The sequence below is a fragment of the Ursus maritimus genome, unplaced genomic scaffold (genome assembly GCF_017311325.1).
Source record: "Ursus maritimus isolate PB19 unplaced genomic scaffold, ASM1731132v1 scaffold_36, whole genome shotgun sequence".
NCBI classification, from domain to species: domain Eukaryota; kingdom Metazoa; phylum Chordata; class Mammalia; order Carnivora; family Ursidae; genus Ursus; species Ursus maritimus.
Genome location: NW_024426230.1, coordinates 24,157,544 through 24,179,584, shown reverse-complemented (window position 1 = coordinate 24,179,584; position 22,041 = coordinate 24,157,544). Strand labels below are relative to the sequence as shown.

Here is a 22,041-nt window from a genome sequence, read left to right as displayed (position 1 = left end):
TATAATCTGAATATTAATCCCATATCAGATATATGATTTGCAAATATTTTCTCCCATTCCATGGGCTTTTTACTGTGTTGATATTATCTTTTGGTGCATAAAATTTAAAAATTTTCATGAAGTCCAGCTTGCCTATTTTTTCGTTTGTTGTCTGTGACTTTGGTATCATACTCAAGAAATCATTGCCAAATCTAGTGTCAATAAGCTTTGCTTTATTGTAAGAGTTTTATAGTTTTAGGTCTTACAAAGTCTGCGATCATCTTGAGTTAATTTTTGTATATGGTGTTGGGTGAGGGTCTGGCTTTGTTTTTTTGCTTGTGATATCCATTTTCCCAGCACCATTTGTTGAAAAGATGGTCCTTTCCCCATTGAATAGTCTTGGCAGCCTTGTCAGAAATTTTTTTGGTTGAAGGTCGAAAAACCTTTGACCATATGTACAAGGGCTTACTTCTGGATTCTCTATTCTGTTCTATTGGTCCATATGTCTGTCTTTATGCCAGTATCACACTATTTTGAGTTACCATAGCTTTGTAATAAGTTTTGAAATCAGAAAGTGTGAATCATCCAATTCTGATCTTTTTCAAGATTGTTTTGGCTATCCAAGGTCCCTTGAGATTTCATGTAAATTTTAGGATAAGTTTTTCTATTTCTGCAAAAAAGAGTTGTTGGAAAAAGGAGTGGTAATTTTTGACCACGTAGGTGAATATTTGGTGATTTGTTCATCTGCTGCTTCATAAACTTAGACACGTAGAATAATTGTGTGACTGTAATTATGCCAATTTCTTAATTTGAGCATTTAAAATGTTTTTGCATTTCAGATACAATATTTTCATCATTATGTATATGATTTATTAGAGATTACTGAGGGTAGCATATGCTGCAACACTTTAAAAATAAACTTTCATATAAGACACCGTATCCTTTTTTTCCCTGGGTATTAGAAATTGTTACGATACTCTCAGAGTTCTCTTAGTAAGTTCTGTTTAGGAAGTATAGAGTGGTGTCACTAACACAGATAGAAGAGAATATAACACAACTGTGCAAGCTTTTGCCTCTTCAGGAGGAGTCACTTGAGCAAATATTCAAGTTATGTTCAAGGGATGGTTATAGTCCAGATAATGAATGGGCTGGGTTCTCAGAGGAAACAGAGATACTTATCCCTTCTGTGCCCTTGGTGAGTGCACTGGGCTTGCTTTAGCATAGTTTCACTTAGTTGAGTTGAGGATATGTCTTACTTTTTACTATAGTTCATATAATGAATTAATGAATGTATTTTTAAAAATCTTACTATGCTGACTTCTCATTAAGTCATAAAAGAGAAACCTATCATATGATATTATTTAATACACAAGGATTAATTGTTTGGACCATTAATTAAGACACTTTGAAAGGTTGGAATTTTTTTGTGCTTTGTTGACTTTATGTCAGAGTTCATTCATATGTAAGATTGACTAATGTTTAAATTCTCCCCCAAAAAGAGTAATACGAAAGTTCAATAAATGCTTGATAATGTGATTTTAGTATTTGATCATTTTTATATTGTTATGTGCCTCTACTTACGTTTTGCCCAAGTCTACCAAGTTGTCTTTTATTATTGATTTTTATATGCCATTTGCACTTTGAGAATAGTGACTCTTTCTGTGTTTTTCAAGTTTTCCCCAGTTTGTCTTCTCTCTTCATACTCTGATTGTGATCCCTTTTCTTTTCTGTGTGGAAATGATTTATTTCTTCTTAGATAAATTATCGGTTTTCCTTTCACTGTTCTTCTTTTCCTCAGTAGGCCTTTTCTACTGGACAATTATAAAACTAATTAACTGTAATATTTTCTAGTTTTTTCCTTTCTTCCAGTATTTCTATATTCACTCCATCAGGGACAATTTTGTTCTAAGGGGTGAAGGAGAACTCTACGTTTATTCTTTTTCAAGTGGCTAGATAGTTTCCCAGAGCTGTTTACACAGACTCTTGTCTTTTATTCACAGGTTCAAAATGCCTCAGTTGTCAATTGTCGTAAACCAAATTTCCATGTATCCATCGGTTTTGTTTTCTGTTCCAGTGATTGTTTTTCCCCCCGTTCCTTCTTCAGTACTGTCCTGTTTTTAATGACTCTAGCTTTTCATTGCATTTTATAATCTTCACTGCTTTTATTTTTCAGGAGAACTTTCAAATCATTTTTGTCGAAGAGAAAAAAGCTTGTGAGATTAATTTAGAAGATAGAGCATTTTGAGAGTAGAAATTCAGGTCTTCAGCCAAGTATTATAACTTGCCAAATAATTCATATTTATGATATTTCTTGCTGTTACAAATGGCATTTCTCCCCCTTACATTTTCTAGTTGGTTACTGTCGATATTTATGTAAGTCATTGATTTATTGGACTTATTTTCTCTCTGGCAGATAGCTTTTCATAGATAGCATTTCAGTAGATAGCTTTTCATGCCCTTTGCACTTCGTCAAACATTGATCATGCCAACTCTCCTTTTTGATTATATTTGTGTGGCATATTAACAAATGGATAGAGCTGCTATACTTGGGCCTGTCGTTTTACTTTAATCCTTTCTGGGTCATTGGTTTTTAGGTGTTTTTCTTAATCATATTTGAGTTTTATTTTATAACCCAATCTGAATCTTTCTCCTTTTAATAGATGAGTCTGTTACTGTATTGTTTAGTGAAATGTTTGATCCTTTGTTGTGGTTTTTTTTAAATGTTTTTTGAAGCTTTTAAAAAATTATGGCTAGAGGTTTGTTTTATTTTTACTGCTGATAATTTGAAAGTTACACAGTCTAGTTTTAACAGAGGATGGCTTACAAGACTTTGATTAACATTCTTAAATGTGTTTTTTTGGTTTATTAATTTAAGCAATGAAAGTCATTGAGTTCTAGGTTTAAAGATGTTGAATTTTACATGTTTATACCCTCCTGCCTCTTCGTCTCCCAATTTTCAGACATTGCTTAGTTTATTTGGAGGTTTTTGCCTGAGAATTTTTTTAGAATACTGGGGCATTTGAGTGTGTGTCAGTCTGCATATCTTTTAAGAATTATACCAATTATTTGAACTTAGTTTTATATTTAAGTGGATTCAGTGCTCACTCTTGGTCTTTTCATGCCATGTCTGTGCCATTCTGACTGGCCTATTTCGTATCAGCTATTAATAGAATGAATCATATCATCACTTGAATACGTTTTCCTTTATGTATTAACAATAGTAGAATTTGAATCCGCAAACGGATTGTTCACCCCAAACCTGCTCTTCCCTCAGCTTTCCCCATTTTGACAAGCAGTTAGCCAGGCCAAAAATCTAGGTGTTGTCCTTGGGATTTCTCTTTTATTTGTACTCCAGAGTCAGTCTGTTAGCAGGTTTCTTCAGCTGTACCTCTAAAATATATCCTGCATCTGTCTTCTTCTCTTTATTGCCGTCTTTGTCCTCCTCGTCTCCGTCTCCTCTCCCACACCTCCCATCTGCTGCCGTCTAGTTGCCACAAAGCCGCCACACTGATCTTTGTAAAACAAATCAGATCACAGTGCTCTCCTGCTTCGAACCTCCCTGAAGCTTTCAAATCCACTTAGAATAATATTCACACTTTTAACGTTGCTTATAAAACCCTACCTGATTTGCTCTTGTCTGCTTCTCTGAACTCATCATGTAACTTTTCCCCTTCTCTACTCTGCTTTCATTTTTTTTTTTTTATTTAAACAGCCCAAGATTAAACTAGCCCTTCATTCTACCTGGAGTACTATTTTTCGTGATCTTTTGAACAGAAGGCTTCTGGTCATTCACATCTTAGCTTAAAAGTCATGTCCTCAGAGAGACCCATTTCTGACTACCTAATTTAAAGTAGCCACTCAACCCCTTGTTAATTTAGTTCTCTGAAATAAAATTTATATGTTTATGGATGTATATGTATTTTTATAATGAATATATATAAATGTGTAGTCTCTCTTTACTGTTACATTTCAGCATCTGTAACAGTATAATACGGCACAGTAGGCACTCACTAAATAGTGTTTGTACAAATGAATATTAAAAATGTCTTTATTTTGCTTTTGAATAAGAACGACCAGTTGACTGAATATAGAACTATTTGTATTGCACATTCTTCCATCCTCAAAAATCTACAGACATTTTCTCTGTGTATAGTGTTAGGGAAAACTGTAAGACCGTCTTGGCATTTTTGCTCTGAAGGTCTTTCTGTTTCTGCCTAATTATTTGTGGCAGTAATACTGCTTATCTTCTATAAGCTATGATGTTCAGAACATAGGACCTTAATATTTATTATATCTTCAGATTTCAATTCATGGTTAATAGTAATTGTAATTTTAGTAAATTTAGTAAATAACAACTATCCTTGTATTTTAAATATATATACTTTTTATTTTAGTAAATAGTTTCATTTATTTTCAACATCTGTGCTTTAGAATTTGAGGAATTGATCTTCTGGTTGTGACAGTGATTTCATTCATTTGGGTTGTTTCATTACATCTTATTCATGAATTTTTTTCTTTTGTATTTTGCCTCTTTTAAAAAAATGTTTTTCTGTTGACCAAACTAGCTTACCTTTATGGACAGAGTCAGGCTGTTTCACACAGCAAGAGTACTTCACATGTCAACATCACATCTGTCATTATTTTCTTTTCTTTCTTTCTTTCTTTTTCTTCTTTCTTTCTTCCTTTCTTTCTTCTTTCTTTCTTTCTTTCTTTCTTTCTTTCTTTCTTTCTTTCTTTCAGCATTTTCAGTAAAGCCAAAGTAGATGGTGCTTTCACATTTTTGGAACAGACTTAGGGAATGATTAGGTAAAAAATATGATGTTATGCTAATGAATTTTTCCCAACATTCAGTTCAGATACTTCAGATAATTCCGGAGACAGCTGTATTTGAGAAATGAATTCTTAACTGTACTCAGCAGCTTTTAAAACAATTGCGCTAAAGCCAGTGTAATACAGAAGTGCTTCCTTGTATCGATTTAACAGATGAGCTGGTTTAGAATTATACTTAGACATGAAAAGGTAATTATTTGCCAATATGACTTAGAAAAAGCCTTATGTCTGATAAAATATAAACAACACTTTTTTTTAAGTAAATGTTATCCCAGCTGTAAACTTAATAATACTTTTCACCCTAGGTAAAAATAGATTTTTGAAGCTCATACTAATTGTACAGTTCTGAATTTTATTACAGATTTACCTCACAATTTACTCTTAATTAAAGATTATTATATTTATGATATAATATTATGTTTATGTAATAATATATTTAAAATTTCACTGAAACAGATTGCTTTTGCAACTCTAATACTCATAAAAATTCTAAGTGAAACTCAGTTAAAAATAAAAATAAATTAGCACAGAGAATTGTTTTTTTAATTAGTCACAAAAATAAAAGAAAAAGAAAATGTCAGCATTCCTTCCTGTGTTTCTATATTTTTGTTGCCCTTCATTTACACAGGCAAATAATTATTTTTAAGAATGATTAAATCATTTCTATATCTTATTTTTATAGTAGATACTTATTAAATATGCATACCATCTTACAAATGGTGACATTCAAATAAAGTTTGGCTTACTAGTGATTAGTATTAAAAATAAACGATACTAATGATACCCTTTTGAATTTTAGTTTCATTTTCCATCTCTTTGGTCAGACCTAAGGACGGCCTTAGAAAAGCAGGCAGATATTATGTTGATGCGTGTCACCATGTTTTCCTGTCTGTGTCTGAATTGCAGCCTTCCCTCTAACTCATTTTACAGATGCTCATTTTGCTCCACAAGTCTGTAGCTAGTGGCAGCCCACAGCCAGAACAGAAGTAAGATTCCTGGGAAAGCTAATCATCAGAATCCTACTTTCCCTCCCCCACCTTTTCTTCTACGATTATTACCCCTCTTTTCTGGGGAACTAAAGGGTAATATTTTAAAGTTATGCACATGATAGTTTGTTAAAAACTGTGAACAACTCAATAGCAAAAAGAACTGCAGTCTGATTAAAAAATGGGCAAAGACGCTGAATGACATTTTTCCAAAGAAGACATCCAAATGGCCAATAGACACATGAAAAGATGCTCAGCATCACTCACCAGGGAAATGCAGATCAAAATATCACCTCACACCTGGTAGAATGGCTCTTATCAAAAAGACAGGAAATAAGTGTTGGTGAGGACATGGGGAAAAGGGAATCCTTGTGTACTAGTAGTCGGTGGAAATTAAATTGGTGCGGCCACTATGGAAGACAGTGTGGTGGTTCCTCAGAAAGTTAAAAAATAGAAACTATCCTATGATACAGCAGTTCCACTTCTGAGTATTCATCTGAAGACAATGAAAACACTAACTCAAAAAGATCTCTGCACCCCTATGCTCGTTACAGCAGTTTTCACAATAGCCAACAAAAATGTGGAGTGTCTGTCCATGGATGAATGGATAAAGATGTGTGTATATGTAAAAAAAAAGAAAAAAGAAAAAAGAAAAAAGAAGGCAGTCCTGCCGTTTGTGACAACATGGATGGATTTAGAGGACATAATGCTAAGTTAAATAAGTCAGACAGAGAAAGACAAATGACATATGATTTCACTTATATGTGGACCCTAAATAAAAACAAAAACCAAGCTCACAGATACTAAGAACAAATTGGTGGTTGCCAGAGGCGGTTGGGTGGGGGTATGTGAAATGGGTGAAGGGAGTCGAAAGGTACAAAATTCCAGGTATAAACTAAGTCCTAGGGACGTAATGCACAGCATGGTGATGTAGGTAACAATACCGTATTGCATATGTGGGAGTTGCTAAGAAAATAAATCTTAAAATCTCATCACAAGAAAAAATTTTGTAATTACTGACAAACATTAACTAGACTTACTGTGGTGATCATTTTACAATATATATAAATATCAAATCATTATGTCATAAATCTGAAGCTAATATAATATTGTATGTCTGTCATACCTCAATTAAAAACAAAACAAGACTGTGAGCCTTGCTATTTATAAGGAGGGGATTTAATAAAATCGTTATCCACGGTGATTAATACGGTATACTTTTGTTTGTATGCTTGTTTTTTAAAATGCGGAATTGGAAATGTTCATGAAATAATTCAGCATTTTTAAGTAAGATAACAAGTTAAATGTACTTCATTGATTTAGACAGTTTTCAAAATGAATAGGAATCTGTATCTTTGGATGTTTAAAACTTTTCTTAGTTATTTTATTTTTTTGAGAGCGCAGGAGCATGAATGAGGGGGAGGGGCAGAGGGAGAGGAGGAAGCAGACTCCCCACAGAGCAGGAAGCAAGACGGATACATGGGGCTCAAACCCATGACCTGGAGATCATTGACATGAACCAAAGGCAGACGCTTAACCAACTGAGTCACCCAGGCGCCCCTCAGTTTTGTTTTGTAATACTTCATCTCGTTTGCTGGAAGTATAAGCAGAGAAAGTAAATTTTTAAAAAATCAAAATGTATATAAAGATTTAAACAACTGTTAGTTTGCCTTGTTAATGTTCTTGAAAGAAATCCCAAAGTGGGAGCTTTGGCCAAATAGGACAAATGTCAGCTATTCTGGTTAAGTGGTATGTTCTTGCTTTTTTAGTTTTTAAGTTCTATTTTAAAATCTAAGAATTTCTATTTTTCAAAATAATCTGTGAAATAAAGTATTAAGTTAATATTACTTAAGTAAAATAAGTATCCTGTCTTGATTATTTGGAAAGTTCAAGTCTGAATTGGAGGAAAAGTTAAGTTGAGGTCACAAATGCCCACCAGTGTTTTGTTTTTTTTTTAACTGGCTTTAAATAATGGATACATAAAGCTAATAAAGGCTAAATAGACATTTTCTTTTTTTTTTTTATATATATATTTTTTTAATAATGATTTTTTATTATGTTATGTTAGTCACCATACAGTACATCCCCGGTTTTCGATGTAAGGCTCGATGATTCATTAGTTGTGTATAACACCCAGTGCTAAATAGACATTTTCTGCCATATTATAAGTAAAAATCACTTTGTTATGCTAGGGTACTCAGTTTCAGGTAGATCCCAATTTGCTTTTTGAACACAAGATAACATTTAAATGAAGGTGCTTACTGTTTTCTGTGTAATTTAAAAGGTGAGCTTCAATATCTGGTTCTAAATTGGTGAAATTTAAAACTGTTAGGTATTTTCTCTGTAGATGAGTTTTCAGAATCTAAGATAGGCATTCCAAAGAAAATGTTTTGTTAGAAATGACTGTTCTGTTTGCGTTCTATGCTTGTTTTGCTCAGTGGAAAAAAACTCATATTTCCTTATTACCAACAAAAACAATCAAATCAACAAGATGTTTGAAAATTATCTGACAGAATATTTAGCATTGAATTAATTGGTTTTCTGGAAATGATGCTATTAATGTATCATTTGTATAGTAAAATCGGTTTTCCCTTTGATATCTGTCTTTAATATTGATTTCATTTCATAAACTTCAGAAATATATTTAGTACTTACTAGTACAAAAAACTTTTTCCATGCCCAGTTTAAAAAAAAAAAAAAGCTTTTTTTTTTTTTGCTAAGTGTTACAAATATTAATTAAAAAAGCTACTTTTTGCATTGCAATTTTACTGTAAATGATACCACAATTTTTAGGTTACTGGATTTTTATTTTCAAAACATGTATTTGAAAACAGTAAATTTTAAAACTTGAATATCCAAACATAGTGAAATGGATAAATAAATTAGTCTATATTTCCATAATTTTGTATTATTTTTATTACGGTAAAAAGTACCTATTATTAAGCTTTATCATCTTAACCATTTTTAAGCTTATAGTTTAGTGATGTTAAATATATTTACATTGTTGTGAAACAGATCTCTGGAACTTTTTCATCTTATAGAACTGAAAGTCCATATCTATTTTTTTAATAATATTTATTTTGTTATATTAGTCACCATACGGTACATCCCCAGTTCTTGATGCAATGTTCCATGATTCATTACTTGCATATAATACCCAGTGCGCCATGCAATATGTGCCCTCCTTAATACCCATCACCGGCCTATCCCAATCCCCCACCCTCCTGAAAGTCCATATCTGTTAAACAACAGTTTCCTTGCTCTCCTTCCCTCAGCCCTTGGTAACCACCATCTACTTTTTATATTTATAAACTTGATTACTTTAGATACCTCCTATAATTTGTCCTTTTATGAGTGGTTTATTTCACTCAGCATAATATCCTCAAGGTTCATCCATGTTGTAGGATTTCCTTCCCTTTTAATGGCTGCATTGTATTCTACTGTATGTATACGCTATGTTTGGTTTATCCATTTACCCATCATTTGATGGACATTTGGGTTGCTTCCATCTCTCAGCTATCATGAATAATGCTATGAACATGGCCATGCAAATATCCCTGATACCTGCTCTCAATTTTTTGGATATATACCTAGATATAGGATTACTAGATCATATGGTAGTAAATTTTTAAATTTTTGAGGAACTGCCGTAATGTTTTCCATAATGAGTGTACCATTCTGCAGTGCCAGCAACGGTGCAGAAGGGTTTCAGCTTCTCCATGTCTCTACTAACGCTTGGTATTCTGTTTGTTTTTTTTTTTTAATTATAGCTTTCCTAGTCGGTGTGAGGTGAGGTGATATCTTGTGGTTTTGATTTGCATTTCTTGGATGGTTAGTGATGTTGAGCATCTTTTTATATACTTCTTGACCATTTGCATATCCTCTTTGGAGATATATCTATTCAAGTCTTTTGCCCATGTTTTAATTGGTTATTTCTTTTTTGTTGTTGAGTTGTAGGAATTCTTTATATATTTTAGATATTAACCACTTATCAGATACATGGTTTGCACATATTTTCTCCCATTCCACAGGTTGTTGTTTCACTCTGTTGACAGTGCCCTTTGATGAAAAAAAAATTTAAGTTTGACATAGTCCCATTTATCTATTTTTGCCTTTGTTGGCTTGTGCTTTTGGTGCCATATCTAAGAAATCATTGCCAAATCCAATGTTAGGAAGTTTTTCTCTAAGGGTTTTATAATTTTGAGTCTTTTATTTAGATCTTTAGTTCATTTCGAGTTAATTTTTGTACATATATAGTGTAAGATAAGGGTCCATCTCCATTCTTTTGTATGAAGATATTCAGCTTTCCCGTCACTAGTTGTTGAAATGACTATTTTCCTTGTTGAGTGGTCTTGGCGCCCTTGTCAAAGATCATTTGATCATGATTGTGGGGGCTTATTTTTGTGCTCTGTGCTGTTGATCTATGTGCTTTTATAGAGAAGTAGCATACTGTTTTGATTACTGTGGCTTTGTAAGGTGTTTTGAAGTCTGGAAGTGTGAGTCTTCCAACTCTGTTCTTTTTCAAAATTATTTGGGGTTCCTTGAGGTTCCAAATGAATTATAGGATGATTTTTTTCTATTTCTCCAAAGAAGATGCTATTGGGATTTTGATACAGATTATGTTGAATCTATAGATTGCTTTGGGTATTTTATTGACATCTTAACAATAGTAAATCATCTTATTCCTGAACATGGGATATCTTTCTGTTTATTTATGTCATCTTTAATTTCTTTAAGCAATGTTTTGTAGTTTTCAGTATACTTTTGCCTCCTTTGTTATGTTCATTCCTAAGTATATTATTCTTTTTGATGCAATTGTAAATGGAATTGTTTTCTTAATTTCCTTTTCTTATTATTCATTATTAGTGTATGGAAACACAACTGATTTTTTTTTTAAAGATTTTATTTATTTGACAGAGATAGAGACAGCCAGCGAGAGAGGGAACACAAGCAGGGAGAGTGGGAGAGGAAGAAGCAGGCTCATAGTGGAGGAGCCTGACGTGGGGCTCGATCCCATAACGCTGGGATCACGCCCTGAGCTGAAGGCAGACGCTTAAGCGCTGTGCCACCCAGGCGCCCCACACAACTGATTTTTTGTGTTGATTTTGTATCTTAAAACTTTGCTGAATTTGTTTATTCTGAAAGTTTTCTTGTAGTATCTTTAGAGTTTTCTACAAATAAGATCATATCATCTGCAAACAAATAATTTTATTTCTTCCTTTCCAATTTGGATGCCTTTTAAATGATTCTTAATGACACAGAAAATGTTTACAGAATGGGTTGTGAACCTGTAGAGTCTGAGTCCAGTTTGTGTGTGTGGTGGGAGAACCCTTACATACTTACAGGAGTGGAAGAAATGTTAATGGTGAGTGTCTCTTGATAGTGGATTTGTGGGTGACTTCTATTTTGTTCTTTCTGTTTTTCTACATTGGCTGACTGTTGTAGGATAAAAATATTAATGTGATGCAATAATAAGAAATAAAACAGGTTTTATTTAGTTTTAAAAAAGTAATGTCCATTATTGATGCCCATATAGTACTAGACATGTTTCTCATAGTTTTCTGTGAATATTTGTTTAAAAAGGATTAAAGTAGGAAATACAAACTTGTACTAGAAGTACTTGTAGTAGATAGGACAAGCATCAACCGCTTGATATTTGATGAAATAACAACTGGAAAATCTTGTTTCACTTTTTGTAGAAATATTAAAATATGCTAAACTCTCTGAAAGTTCAGTATGTATTAAAGAATATTTTGCTGGTATTATTCAAGGTATAGTCCTCTCCAAAACATTGTCACATGAAAGGAACAGAATTTTAGGGGTTTGAGAGATAGAATAGGTTTGGGGCTCTGGAGACAGATTGCTGGGGTTCCAAAACATTGTCTGCCACTTAATAACTGCATAACTTCAGACAGGTTAGGAATTACACTAGTGGTTTTATTGAGGAAAGGAGGGTATGTGAAAATCACCTGTGGAACTTTTAAAAAATAAACATTCCTACCTTCAGAATATATCCAGACTCATTTTCTCAACACTTCTTTTTCTCAACACTTTCTTTGCTGCCACCCCTGGTCTAAACCACTTCAACTCTAGCATGAGTTATCTTAGTGAATGCTTTACTTTAGGCCTTGAGATATCACCCACCCCCCAACTTTTTCCCTCCCCATCCCCTCATACGCTATGTTGAATCAGTTCTCAACACAGGAACCAGAGCAGTCCTTCTGAAACTAAGATACTATACTCAATCTCAGATTTTGAGATTACTCAAAAATTTCAAAGTCTTGCCATCTTGCTCGGCTTAAAATCCAAGGTCCTTAGGATGATGACTGAAAAGGCCATTTCTTTTTTTTTTTTTCTTTAAGATATTATTTATTTTTTTGAGAGAGAGCATGCGTCATGTGCACGGTGGGGTGGGGCAGAGGGAGAGAAGGGAATCCCAAGCAAACTCCCAGCTGAGCATGGAGCCCAACTCAGGCTTTGATCTCACGACCCTGAGATCATGACTTGATCTGAAATCAAGACGACACTTAACCGACTGAGCCACCCAGGCGTTCCCCCCTTCTTTTTAAAGTAGGCTTCATGCCCAGCGTGGAACCCAGTGCAGGGCTTGAACTCATGACTCTGAGATTAAGACCTCAGCTGAAATTAGCACAGGCTCAAGTGACTAGCCACCCAGGCACCCTGGAAAAGGCCATTTCTGATCTGGCCTTCTAATTCCTTATGTCTTCTACCACTGTCCTGGTTCACTTTACAAACACTAGGCTTCTCTCTATTTTCTGATGTGCCAAACACACTCCTGCTTTAAAGCCTTTATATTTGCTGTTCCTTGTGCCTAGAATGTTATTCCCTTAGGTACCCATTTTACCTACTTTCTCACTACATTCATCTGTTTGCTCAAACATCGCCTTATCAGAAAGGCTTTTCTGACCCTTCAGTCTATGTAAAACGGCCCTTACTCCCTCATTCTCTGTTCCCAAGCCCTGGTTAAAATAACTTTTCTTCTTAGCACTTACAGTACTTGACATATATATATTCCTTTGTTTTACTTCCTGACATCCACCCAGAGAGCAAGTGTTTGTTTTTTTCACTAATACATTCCCAGTGCCTGGCAGGGTCAGCACCCAGTAAATGTGACCTGCCTGTCTCACTTCATAGTGCTAGTATTACTTTCATACCAAAACCAAAGACAGTACAAAAAAAGAAAACTGCAGACCAGTGTCTCTCATAAATATAGAGGCAGAAACTCTCCACAAGATTCTAGAAAATAAGATCTTAAGGACATTTTGAAGAGGCTATCTAGGCACTTGCAAAGGCTTTCGTAGTAGCAGGTATGTTCTCTGTATGTTTGTTAGTCCAATTTAACTTCAGGACTTTGGCTTTCCTTTCTCGAGTAGATGTTAAAATAGTAGTTTCTAAATTTACTAACCATGTTTAGGGTTGTTTTTTGCTTCGTGCATAAAACAAAGAGAATAGAGAATGAGATTTTCCAGTAATAAATGACAGGAATTTGATGACAGAGAGCAATGAGTAAGAAGATTAAGGAAGATAGATGTGTTTATGAGAAAGATTGCCTGATATGGAATTACCTGTCAGGGTGAGATAGAAAATTATATATATATGCATGTTCATTGCCCTCTTTCCTTCTTGCCAGCCAAAGGGGTGAAAGGAAGGGGTGTAAAAGAAATATATATATTTTAAAAAATCAAACAATTCTGTATATCAGTAGCCAGATGTTAAACATGTCTTGGAGGTTTCTTCTCCAAAACAAAGAATGAGGGTGCATAATCTTGGGGTGGAATGGTTATGTCAATATAAATAGCTGTTGTTACAAACTGTTTAAAGATCAGGTGCTTATAACTCAGAAAATACTTATCCAAACAGAATTCTTTAAAACAGTGTTTCTGAAATTTGCCTGATCTTAGGAATCCCTTGAAGATTCTGATTCAGAAAGCATAAAGTGAGCCTAGGAATCTCTAATTAATAAGTGATTTTATGATTATTTAAGAATGAGAGACAGCACTTTAAAACATCCAATTTAGAATTTTAATGGGATAAAACTAGCAAGTGTAATACATAAGTCTTTATGTGATAGTTAGATGATACTAATAAAAAAGTACCTTTCAGCTGTTCTAAGGAGTTTGTTTTCATGTGATTTATAAAATAAGCAACAGCATATTGCTAAGAAGCAGGACTGATTCTAATGCCAGCCATCGCAGACACAGAACTACCATCCTTCTTGCTCCCTGTGGATCACTTTTCTGGCTGAAGACTGCCGGTCTTTTTTCCTTGGAGTCTCAGGCTGAGTTCCCTGAGGCAGGCAGGCAGGCACTCACACACACTCACACACACTCACACACACACACACACTTTAAAAGAGCCTAAGGTAATAAGCTTCTGGTCTCAGGCTGAGTTCCCTGAGGCAGGCAGGCAGGCACTCACACACACTCACACACACTCACACACACACACACACTTTAAAAGAGCCTAAGGTAATAAGCTTCTGGTCTCAGGCTGAGTTCCCAGCTATCACTGCCTATGCTTTGGTACACATGCCAGGTCTGGTGAGTCTTTCCCTTCCTATACAGGGATATACTCATCAGCCAGGTTTGCAGTACATCTCTAGTAATTTTAGCCACAACCCTTCATAGACTCTTACTCTAATATTCCACTTTTAATGTGATTCTCCTGGTAACTAACAACTTAGTCTTCATGGCTCACGTTTTCAGGACACCAAATGTGATTAGTTATCCCACTCTTTTAGGTCAGTTGTCCACCCCAGTGCCTTCAGGAAGTAAAAGATGACATGACACAGACTAGCTCTTGCTGCATCAAGGCCAGTTCTCTTAGGAGGGCTATGGAGAGGCTGCCAGAGGTTAGTCCTGTAGAAAAAAAAAAAGTGTCATTAATACAAATAGAAAGTCCAAAGAGAAAATTGGTTCTTAGGAGCAGATATTGGTAACTTGGAGCATATCAAATTCAAGGTGCTAGCAAGCCATCCAGTTGGAAATAACAGGAACTTAGTTAAAACTGCAGATGCGGGGTTCTGTATTTGTCAGTTCGTCTTGTCCTTACGTTGCATGAGAATGAAGAATGAAACTTCTCTTTTTTGAGGAAATAAACTCCCCAAAACCCATTTTTACGTGAACAACAGAGCTGGAACCTGTAGGCCTGAGGCATCTGAACCTAGTGGATTTAATGCTTTATCTCAAAAGGAAACAGTTGTCTGTCATCACCCAATCAGAAGAATGAAGTGAACCCAAATTTAGATCATTTCGAAGAAGCTGATGTAACCCATCAAAGAATAGTTCCATCTGTAATGAATAACTGTATTTAGCTTACCTGCCTTTCAGGATAGACTACAAAAATATTCTCTTTATGTAAGTCTGTTCCATGGTACAGTTTCAATTCAGAGAAGATTCTACCCAGTTTGGATTAAAGCTTAAGACAGTGGTGAAACAGATATATGAAGAATATATTCAAAACTGGAGTTTATTCACAAAGTTAAGTATATCAAAGAAGGCACAGTCCCCAAACATCTGAGTTATTAATGACCTGTTCTTGTGAACTCTGGCTTCCAGCTACAGCTGTAGAAAACTGTTGCTCAGTCTCACCAGGACTCCACCTTTTCTGGCAGAAACCTCATGTAGCTTCTGCTGGAACCACAGTTGTGAGGTGGAACTCAGCTAAATTTCCCCAGGAAGTAGCGGTTTGTTATTAGTATTAATTCAGACATATTATTGGCTTTTAAAGGTCAGTTTAAGAATTTAGACACCATTAAGAAGTTAGACATCATTTGTGAAGTTACTCCTGTGAGAAAATCTGTTCTAAATCCCAGACTTAACTGGAGCATTTTTCAGCACAGCTCGGATACGACTTCTTTGTACATTTAAAAGTGAGAGTAGGCTGAAATCCAAAGAGTACCGTAAATTAACAAAGTTAGGTAATTCTTTACTCTTCTTTTCCTTTGTAATTCAGAGCTTCCTGGTAAAGTGAAGCCTAGGCTAGAATCTAGCCCGCTTGCTGGAGATCAGCACGTATAAATCAGTGTCAGTGCCGTCATGGGAAAGGCTCACGTAGAGGAGTAAGATATAAGGAGAAACCGCTATTCTGGTGTTCAGGAGCGGACGAGAAAGTCTCTACACCAGGCAGTCAGGCTTTCCACTGTAACTTGCAGGAGCTACTCCCTGCTTCTGCTTAAACTGATAATGGGAACCATAGATCATCATCTGTTTTGGGTTATCTCCGCTGAGCCTCTTCTACTGACAGACAATGAAGAACTATTGTTTTAAGAGTGAAATCTTGCCTTTTATAGCAACATGGATGGATCTAGAGAGTATAAAGTAAGCAAAATGAGTCAGAGGAAGATACCATATGATTTCACTCATACGTGGAATTTAAGAAACAAAACAAATGATCAAAGAAACAAACAAAAAACCAGACTCTTTAAACTATAGAGGACAAACTGGTGGCTACAAGAGGGGAGGTGGGTAGGGCGGTGGGTGAGATAGGTGAAGGGGGATTGAGTACGCCAATGATGAAGAATACTGCTGTATTCCTGAAACTAATAAACTAATAGTTATCGTATGTTAACTAACTGGAATGAAAATAAAAACGGAAAAAGCCCCCCCCCCAAAAGACTACTATACAGAATGAAGTATGATGGTGACAATACCATTTTAGGTAGTATTCCCATAACTAACCAATATTTCATTTTAATATTACTTTTCCTAGTTAAACAACTCTAACAGGTTTGTAATAAACAAATTGGAAAATACAGATAAAAAAGAAGCAAAATTACTTTTAATTTTACCACCCAGACATAAACATTGTGTAAGTTTTTTAGACATTTTTCTGTATACATATGTACTTATATGTAAAACATCCCTTTTTTACTTAATATATCATGAACATATTTTCATATCAAAACATGTTTTAACTGTATTATATGTATAACTGTACCATAAGTTATTTATTTATTTATATTTTAAAGATCTTGTTTATTTATTTGAGAGAGAGAGAGAGAGAGAGAGTGCACCGGTGGTGGGGAGAGGCAGAGGGAGAGGGAAAAGCAGACTCTCCCCTGAGCAGGGAGCCCCATGATGGGCTCCATCCAGGACCCTGAGATCATGATCTGTGCCTAAGGCAGACGCTTAACTGACTGAGCCACCCAGGCGGACCCCCCTTTTTTTAAAGATTTTATTTATTTGAGAGAGAGTACAAGTGGTGGGGAGAGGCAGAGGGACCATAAGTTATTTAATCATTCTTTCATTAAGTCACATTGTAGAAAACATTTATCTCTGTGCAGTCTCCTTCAGAAAAAAAATTTTTAAGTGACATTATGAGTTCAAAGATTTTGTATATCTTTAAGGCTTCTGAGTTTTAGAAAGAATGTATCAGTTTATATTCCCACTGAAGTATTAAGAGTATCTAATTCCTCATCTCTAACATTTATTGTAAAGTTTTCCTTTCTTTTTCCCATATATAAGACTCAAAATGTAACTTGGTGTCTAAGTTTTATCATTTTGTTTTTCAGGAGATGATTTTTCTTTGATTCAACAAGAAATATTTATGGTTAAAGAATGTAAACATTGCAACATCGTTGCCTACTTTGGGAGCTATCTCAGGTAAAAAAAAAAAAAAAAGCATCTGTTCTCCTCTCTTTACTACCTCTCTCCCTCCTTTTCATGTAAATGCTGTTATATATGAATTTTTAAAGTTATATTGTGTAAAGTTTTCTCAAGTATTCTTATTGTCTCCCCTGCTATATTAATGACACCTCCATTTATGCAGTTATATCTTATCTGGCAATAAATATTACAAATGATTACAAGTAAGCGTTTTAGCTTATAAAACTGATTATATTCTAAACCATTTAAGACGGTAAGTTACTATGCTTTTCTGTATCTGGAAGAGAGACCGCCAGGGCAATTTCCTGTTACCCTATATTCCATTCTAAACCTTGGTGTACTGAAGATGGAAAGCCTTCAGAGTATTCAGTGATTAAGAATTACTAACTAATATAATTTTCTTTCTCTTTCATATTAGTCGAGAAAAACTGTGGATTTGTATGGAATACTGTGGTGGTGGATCACTTCAAGATATTTACCATGGTATTGTTAATTTGACTTTACATTTTAAAACTGACTTTGACTTTGATGATTGTTGTTTTTATGATTTGTAGTTAACCAGGAATATTGGTAGGTAGATACACTGTTTTGCATTCTTCCATTCTGCTCCTGTAGTATTATTGCGTAAAAGAAATCTAAACTTTATTTTTGTTGGTTATCCAGTTAAATTTGCTGAAACCTGAACTGAGAAATAGAAGAGTTCTTGTACAGGGGCGCCTGGGTGGCTCAGTCGTTAAGCGTCTGCCTTCGGCTCAGGGCGTGATCCCGGCGTTATGGGATTGAGCCCCACATCAGGCTCCTCCGCTGGGAGCCTGCTTCTTCCTCTCCCACTCCCCCTGCTTGTGTTCCCTCTCTCGCTGGCTGTCTCTGTCAAATAAATAAATAAAATCTTAAAAAAAAAAAAGTTCTTGTACAATCCAAATTTTACTTTTTAGTTGTAGTCTCTAAGAAATCTTCTGTAGCCTCTAGGAAAGTATGTTATCTACAATTGAAACTGCCTCAACTTCCTTGTAAATAAGAATTGAAATAGAGAGGTTAACTCTCACATAAAAGAAATTGTATATCTATTTTAAAAATCATTTAACCTAAGAAAGCAGTTTAATTGTTGGTATATTTTTGTATTAAAAATGTATAATTTTTAAACAGTTTAAGTACTTTATATTGAGCATCTGTTAGGTGGTTAGGACATTTTCTGAGTTGAATCAGATTTCACTATTTAGAAATAGTCTCTGTTTTGGCTGTACAAATTAGCTTCCAATTTGTTTTATCATTGACAATTTCCTGATTTTCTAGAGTTTATGAGACTAAGCAGGGATCCTTATAAAACAATTTTTCTTTCCTTTATTTAATTGCATATAGAATAGTAAAACTCCCATTGCAACTTTGCATTCTATCATTTATTAAGAATTATGTGAAATACTTTCAAACATTTCTTTGCTGAAATCTTTGTATTGACAGCCTTATCAAATTTCAGTCATGCAGTTTACAAATACAACCATAGTAGATGTAAAAATGAGTGCTAATCAAGTTTAAATAATACCTGTAGCTTGTAGCAGTAGAGCAATTGTTAAATAAACTACGCTGCACCTATAGTATGGAATCCTGTGTAGCATTTAAAAAGGCGGAGTAGCTCCACTTGTACTGACCTGGAATATCTCTCCAAGGCCTCTTTTTAAATGGAAAAAGTGGATGAAGAAGAAATGTGTATAGCATAATCAATCACACTTAGACTTTTAAAAATATAATTTTTTAGGGGCGCCTGGGTGGCACAGCGGTTAAGCGTCTGCCTTCGGCTCAGGGCGTGATCCCGGCGTTATGGGATCGAGCCCCACATCAGGTTCCTCTGCTATGAGCCTGCTTCTTCCTCTCCCAGTCCCCCTGCTTGTGTTCCCTCTCTCGCTGGCTGTCTCTATCTCTGTCAAATAAATAAATAAAATCTTTAAAAAAAAATAAAAAATAAATAAATAAAAACTCTTTGTAATATTTTGTATATTTGTAATATTTATGTGGTATTAAATATTATCTTAAATAAAAAGAGGCAGTGTCCAGAGTTCAGACATCAGTCACAACTATCTTTTTGTAATGGGTTATGTGACAAAATTAGATTATTATATTTATTAATTTATAATTAAATACATCAGTACAGTTTTACTATAATTCAATATTTTACTTTTGAGTCCCCCCCTTATCCTCCCCTAGAAGTAATGACTTATCAATTTGGTACATATCCTTTCATTTTGCTGTACATTAACATTCATATCCAATGTGAATATAAAAAATTATATATATATATATATTTTTTAAAGATTTTATTTATTTATTTGACAGAGATAGAGACAGCCAGAGAGAGAGGGAGCACAAGCAGGGGGAGTGGGAGAGGAAGAAGCAGGCTCCTAGCGGAGGAGCCTGATGTGGGGCCCGATCCCATAACGCCGGGATCATGCCCTGAGCCGAAGACAGACGCTTAACCGCTGTGCCACCCAGGCGCCCCTACAAAGAGTTTTTAAAACAAGAGTGAGGGGCACCTGGATGGCTCAGTTGTTTAAGCGTCTGCCTTCGGCTCAAATCATGATCCCAGAGTTCTGGGATTGAGCCCCGTGTTGGGCTCCCCGCTCAGCGGGGAGTCTGCTTCTCTCCCTCTCTCTCTGCCCCTCTCCCCTGCTTGTGCTTGCACACACATTCTCTCTCTCAAACAAATAAATAAAATCTTAAAAAAAATAAAAAATAAAACAAGAGTGAATCCCATTTTTTAAAAGAAAAGTTTTATTATTTTTTTTATTTTTATTTTTTTATTTTATTTATTTATTCGACAGAGATAGAGACAGCCAGTGAGAGAGGGAACACAAGCAGGGGGAGTGGGAGAGGAAGAAGCAGGCTCATAGCGGAAGAGCCCGATGTGGGGCTCGATCCCGGATCGCCAGGATCACGCCCTGAGCCGAAGGCAGACGCTTAACCGCTGTGCCACCCAGGCGCCCCAAAAGTTTTATTTTTTATACACTAGTCATTTTCTTATGTATTCTATCATACTAGAATTAATGTTCTCTTTTATTTTATCCTGTTGATGATTTTAAAGAATTATTGGTAAACAACTCTATGCCACTCAATTTAAAATTCTTTTCTATGATTTTATGAAGAATTATGATCATTTATATGAAAAGTTTTTATACAATTATAATTTTTATCACATACTTTTACAGACTGAGAACTCAAGAATATGGATAAATTAAACTATATAGCTTGTATTTTTTAATTAAGTTTTTAAAATTAAGTTTAATTAAAACAAAAAATTGTTTTAAGATACAAATCTTATTTATGAAATTTCTGCTTTCCATTATTAAACCTGATATCTGTTGAATTAAATTGAATCCAAGAAGTTACCATCCCTGTATATTGTATACTAGACATCATAGTAATCAGGGATATCTGTACTTAAACTGTTAATAAAGTGGCTTCCCTTGTTTTATTATTATTCCATCAAGTTGCTAAATATCAAAATTTTATGTTCCTGTGTGGCTATAGAGAGCCAGTGATTAAAATATGCTGTAAAATATTTCTCTTAAGGGAAGGTTATGTATTTGGTTTCACTGTCAGCAAATACTACCCCAGATTTCAAATATTCTCATGGTATTGGAAGGCTTTTTTTTTTTTTTCTGTTATTTTGAAATATGTAACAGTGTGGTCTCTCTTTTTTCCTAGTTACTGGACCGTTATCAGAATTGCAAATAGCCTATGTATGCAGAGAAACCTTACAGGTAATACATTTACTTATGTGGATAGAAAGGTAGTTCTAGTTTCACAATTGAAAACTATAAAATGATGATCTGCCCTAAAGAAAAAGAGTAAACCAAATGATTTTTCTGTTAACCTTTCATATTGTAATTCTGTAAGCCTGGTTCTTTATTTCTAAATGAGTCACAAGAATTCACTTAAGCTGATGCTGGTATAAACAGTAGTAATGTCTGGCGTTCGATTTTGTCAAGCTTGGCCCTCAGTTGCTGCAGAGCTAAGGAAAGCCACAGGTGTGAATTGGTTTTTGTGAGTGAAATCACCAAAACTCTCAGTCGTCACAAGTTGTCTTTCCCTTTAAGCTTTATTAAAATAGAAGGAAACCTTTTGCATAAAACATGAAGTGTTTTACTGTTTCTCCCCAAATGAGGATAAATTGGCAAACCGTAATCCAGAATGTTATCTGGAACTTCTAGTTCAATGTGATTATTAATAAGTATCATTGTTGGCAGAACCTCATTTTATAGTTTTGGTCAACATTGTATTAAGCAGAAGTTTCTTTACTTCTTTATTTCAGAACCTGTGAAAGCTTTTTGTGTGTTAAACTAGATTGTGACCTTTTAATAAAGGTGTCGAGTATGCAGCATTTCTCCCAATTTATTTATTTTTTTAGTGCCTTGAAAAACTAGCAAGTAATAATTTTGTTCATGTCCTTTAAAGCATTTAAATGAGGAATTAAGTAGTAGTGATTGTATTTTTTATTTTGGTAATTTACAACTGATAATTGTTAATTAATGCTTCTATCCCTACATTTCGTAGATTGTGTAGTTTGTTTAGAAGTGAAATTGACGTTCTATATGTTATTTTTCCATATTTCAGAAACTGGGAGATTG

The 22,041-nt window shown here is 34.7% G+C and overlaps 1 protein-coding gene across 3 annotated transcripts in view; it reads left to right on the top strand.

The window, feature by feature from the left end:
- MAP4K5 (mitogen-activated protein kinase kinase kinase kinase 5) overlaps positions 1 to 22,041 on the top strand; it is a 99,758-nt gene that overhangs the window by 25,545 nt on the left and 52,172 nt on the right. For all 3 annotated transcript variants that reach the window (XM_040620878.1, XM_040620879.1, XM_040620880.1), the window contains exons 3-5: positions 17,329 to 17,419; positions 17,841 to 17,905; positions 21,119 to 21,174. In XM_040620878.1, coding sequence (XP_040476812.1) covers positions 17,329 to 17,419; positions 17,841 to 17,905; positions 21,119 to 21,174 — 212 coding nt within the window. The remainder of the gene's footprint in view (positions 1 to 17,328; positions 17,420 to 17,840; positions 17,906 to 21,118; positions 21,175 to 22,041) is intronic.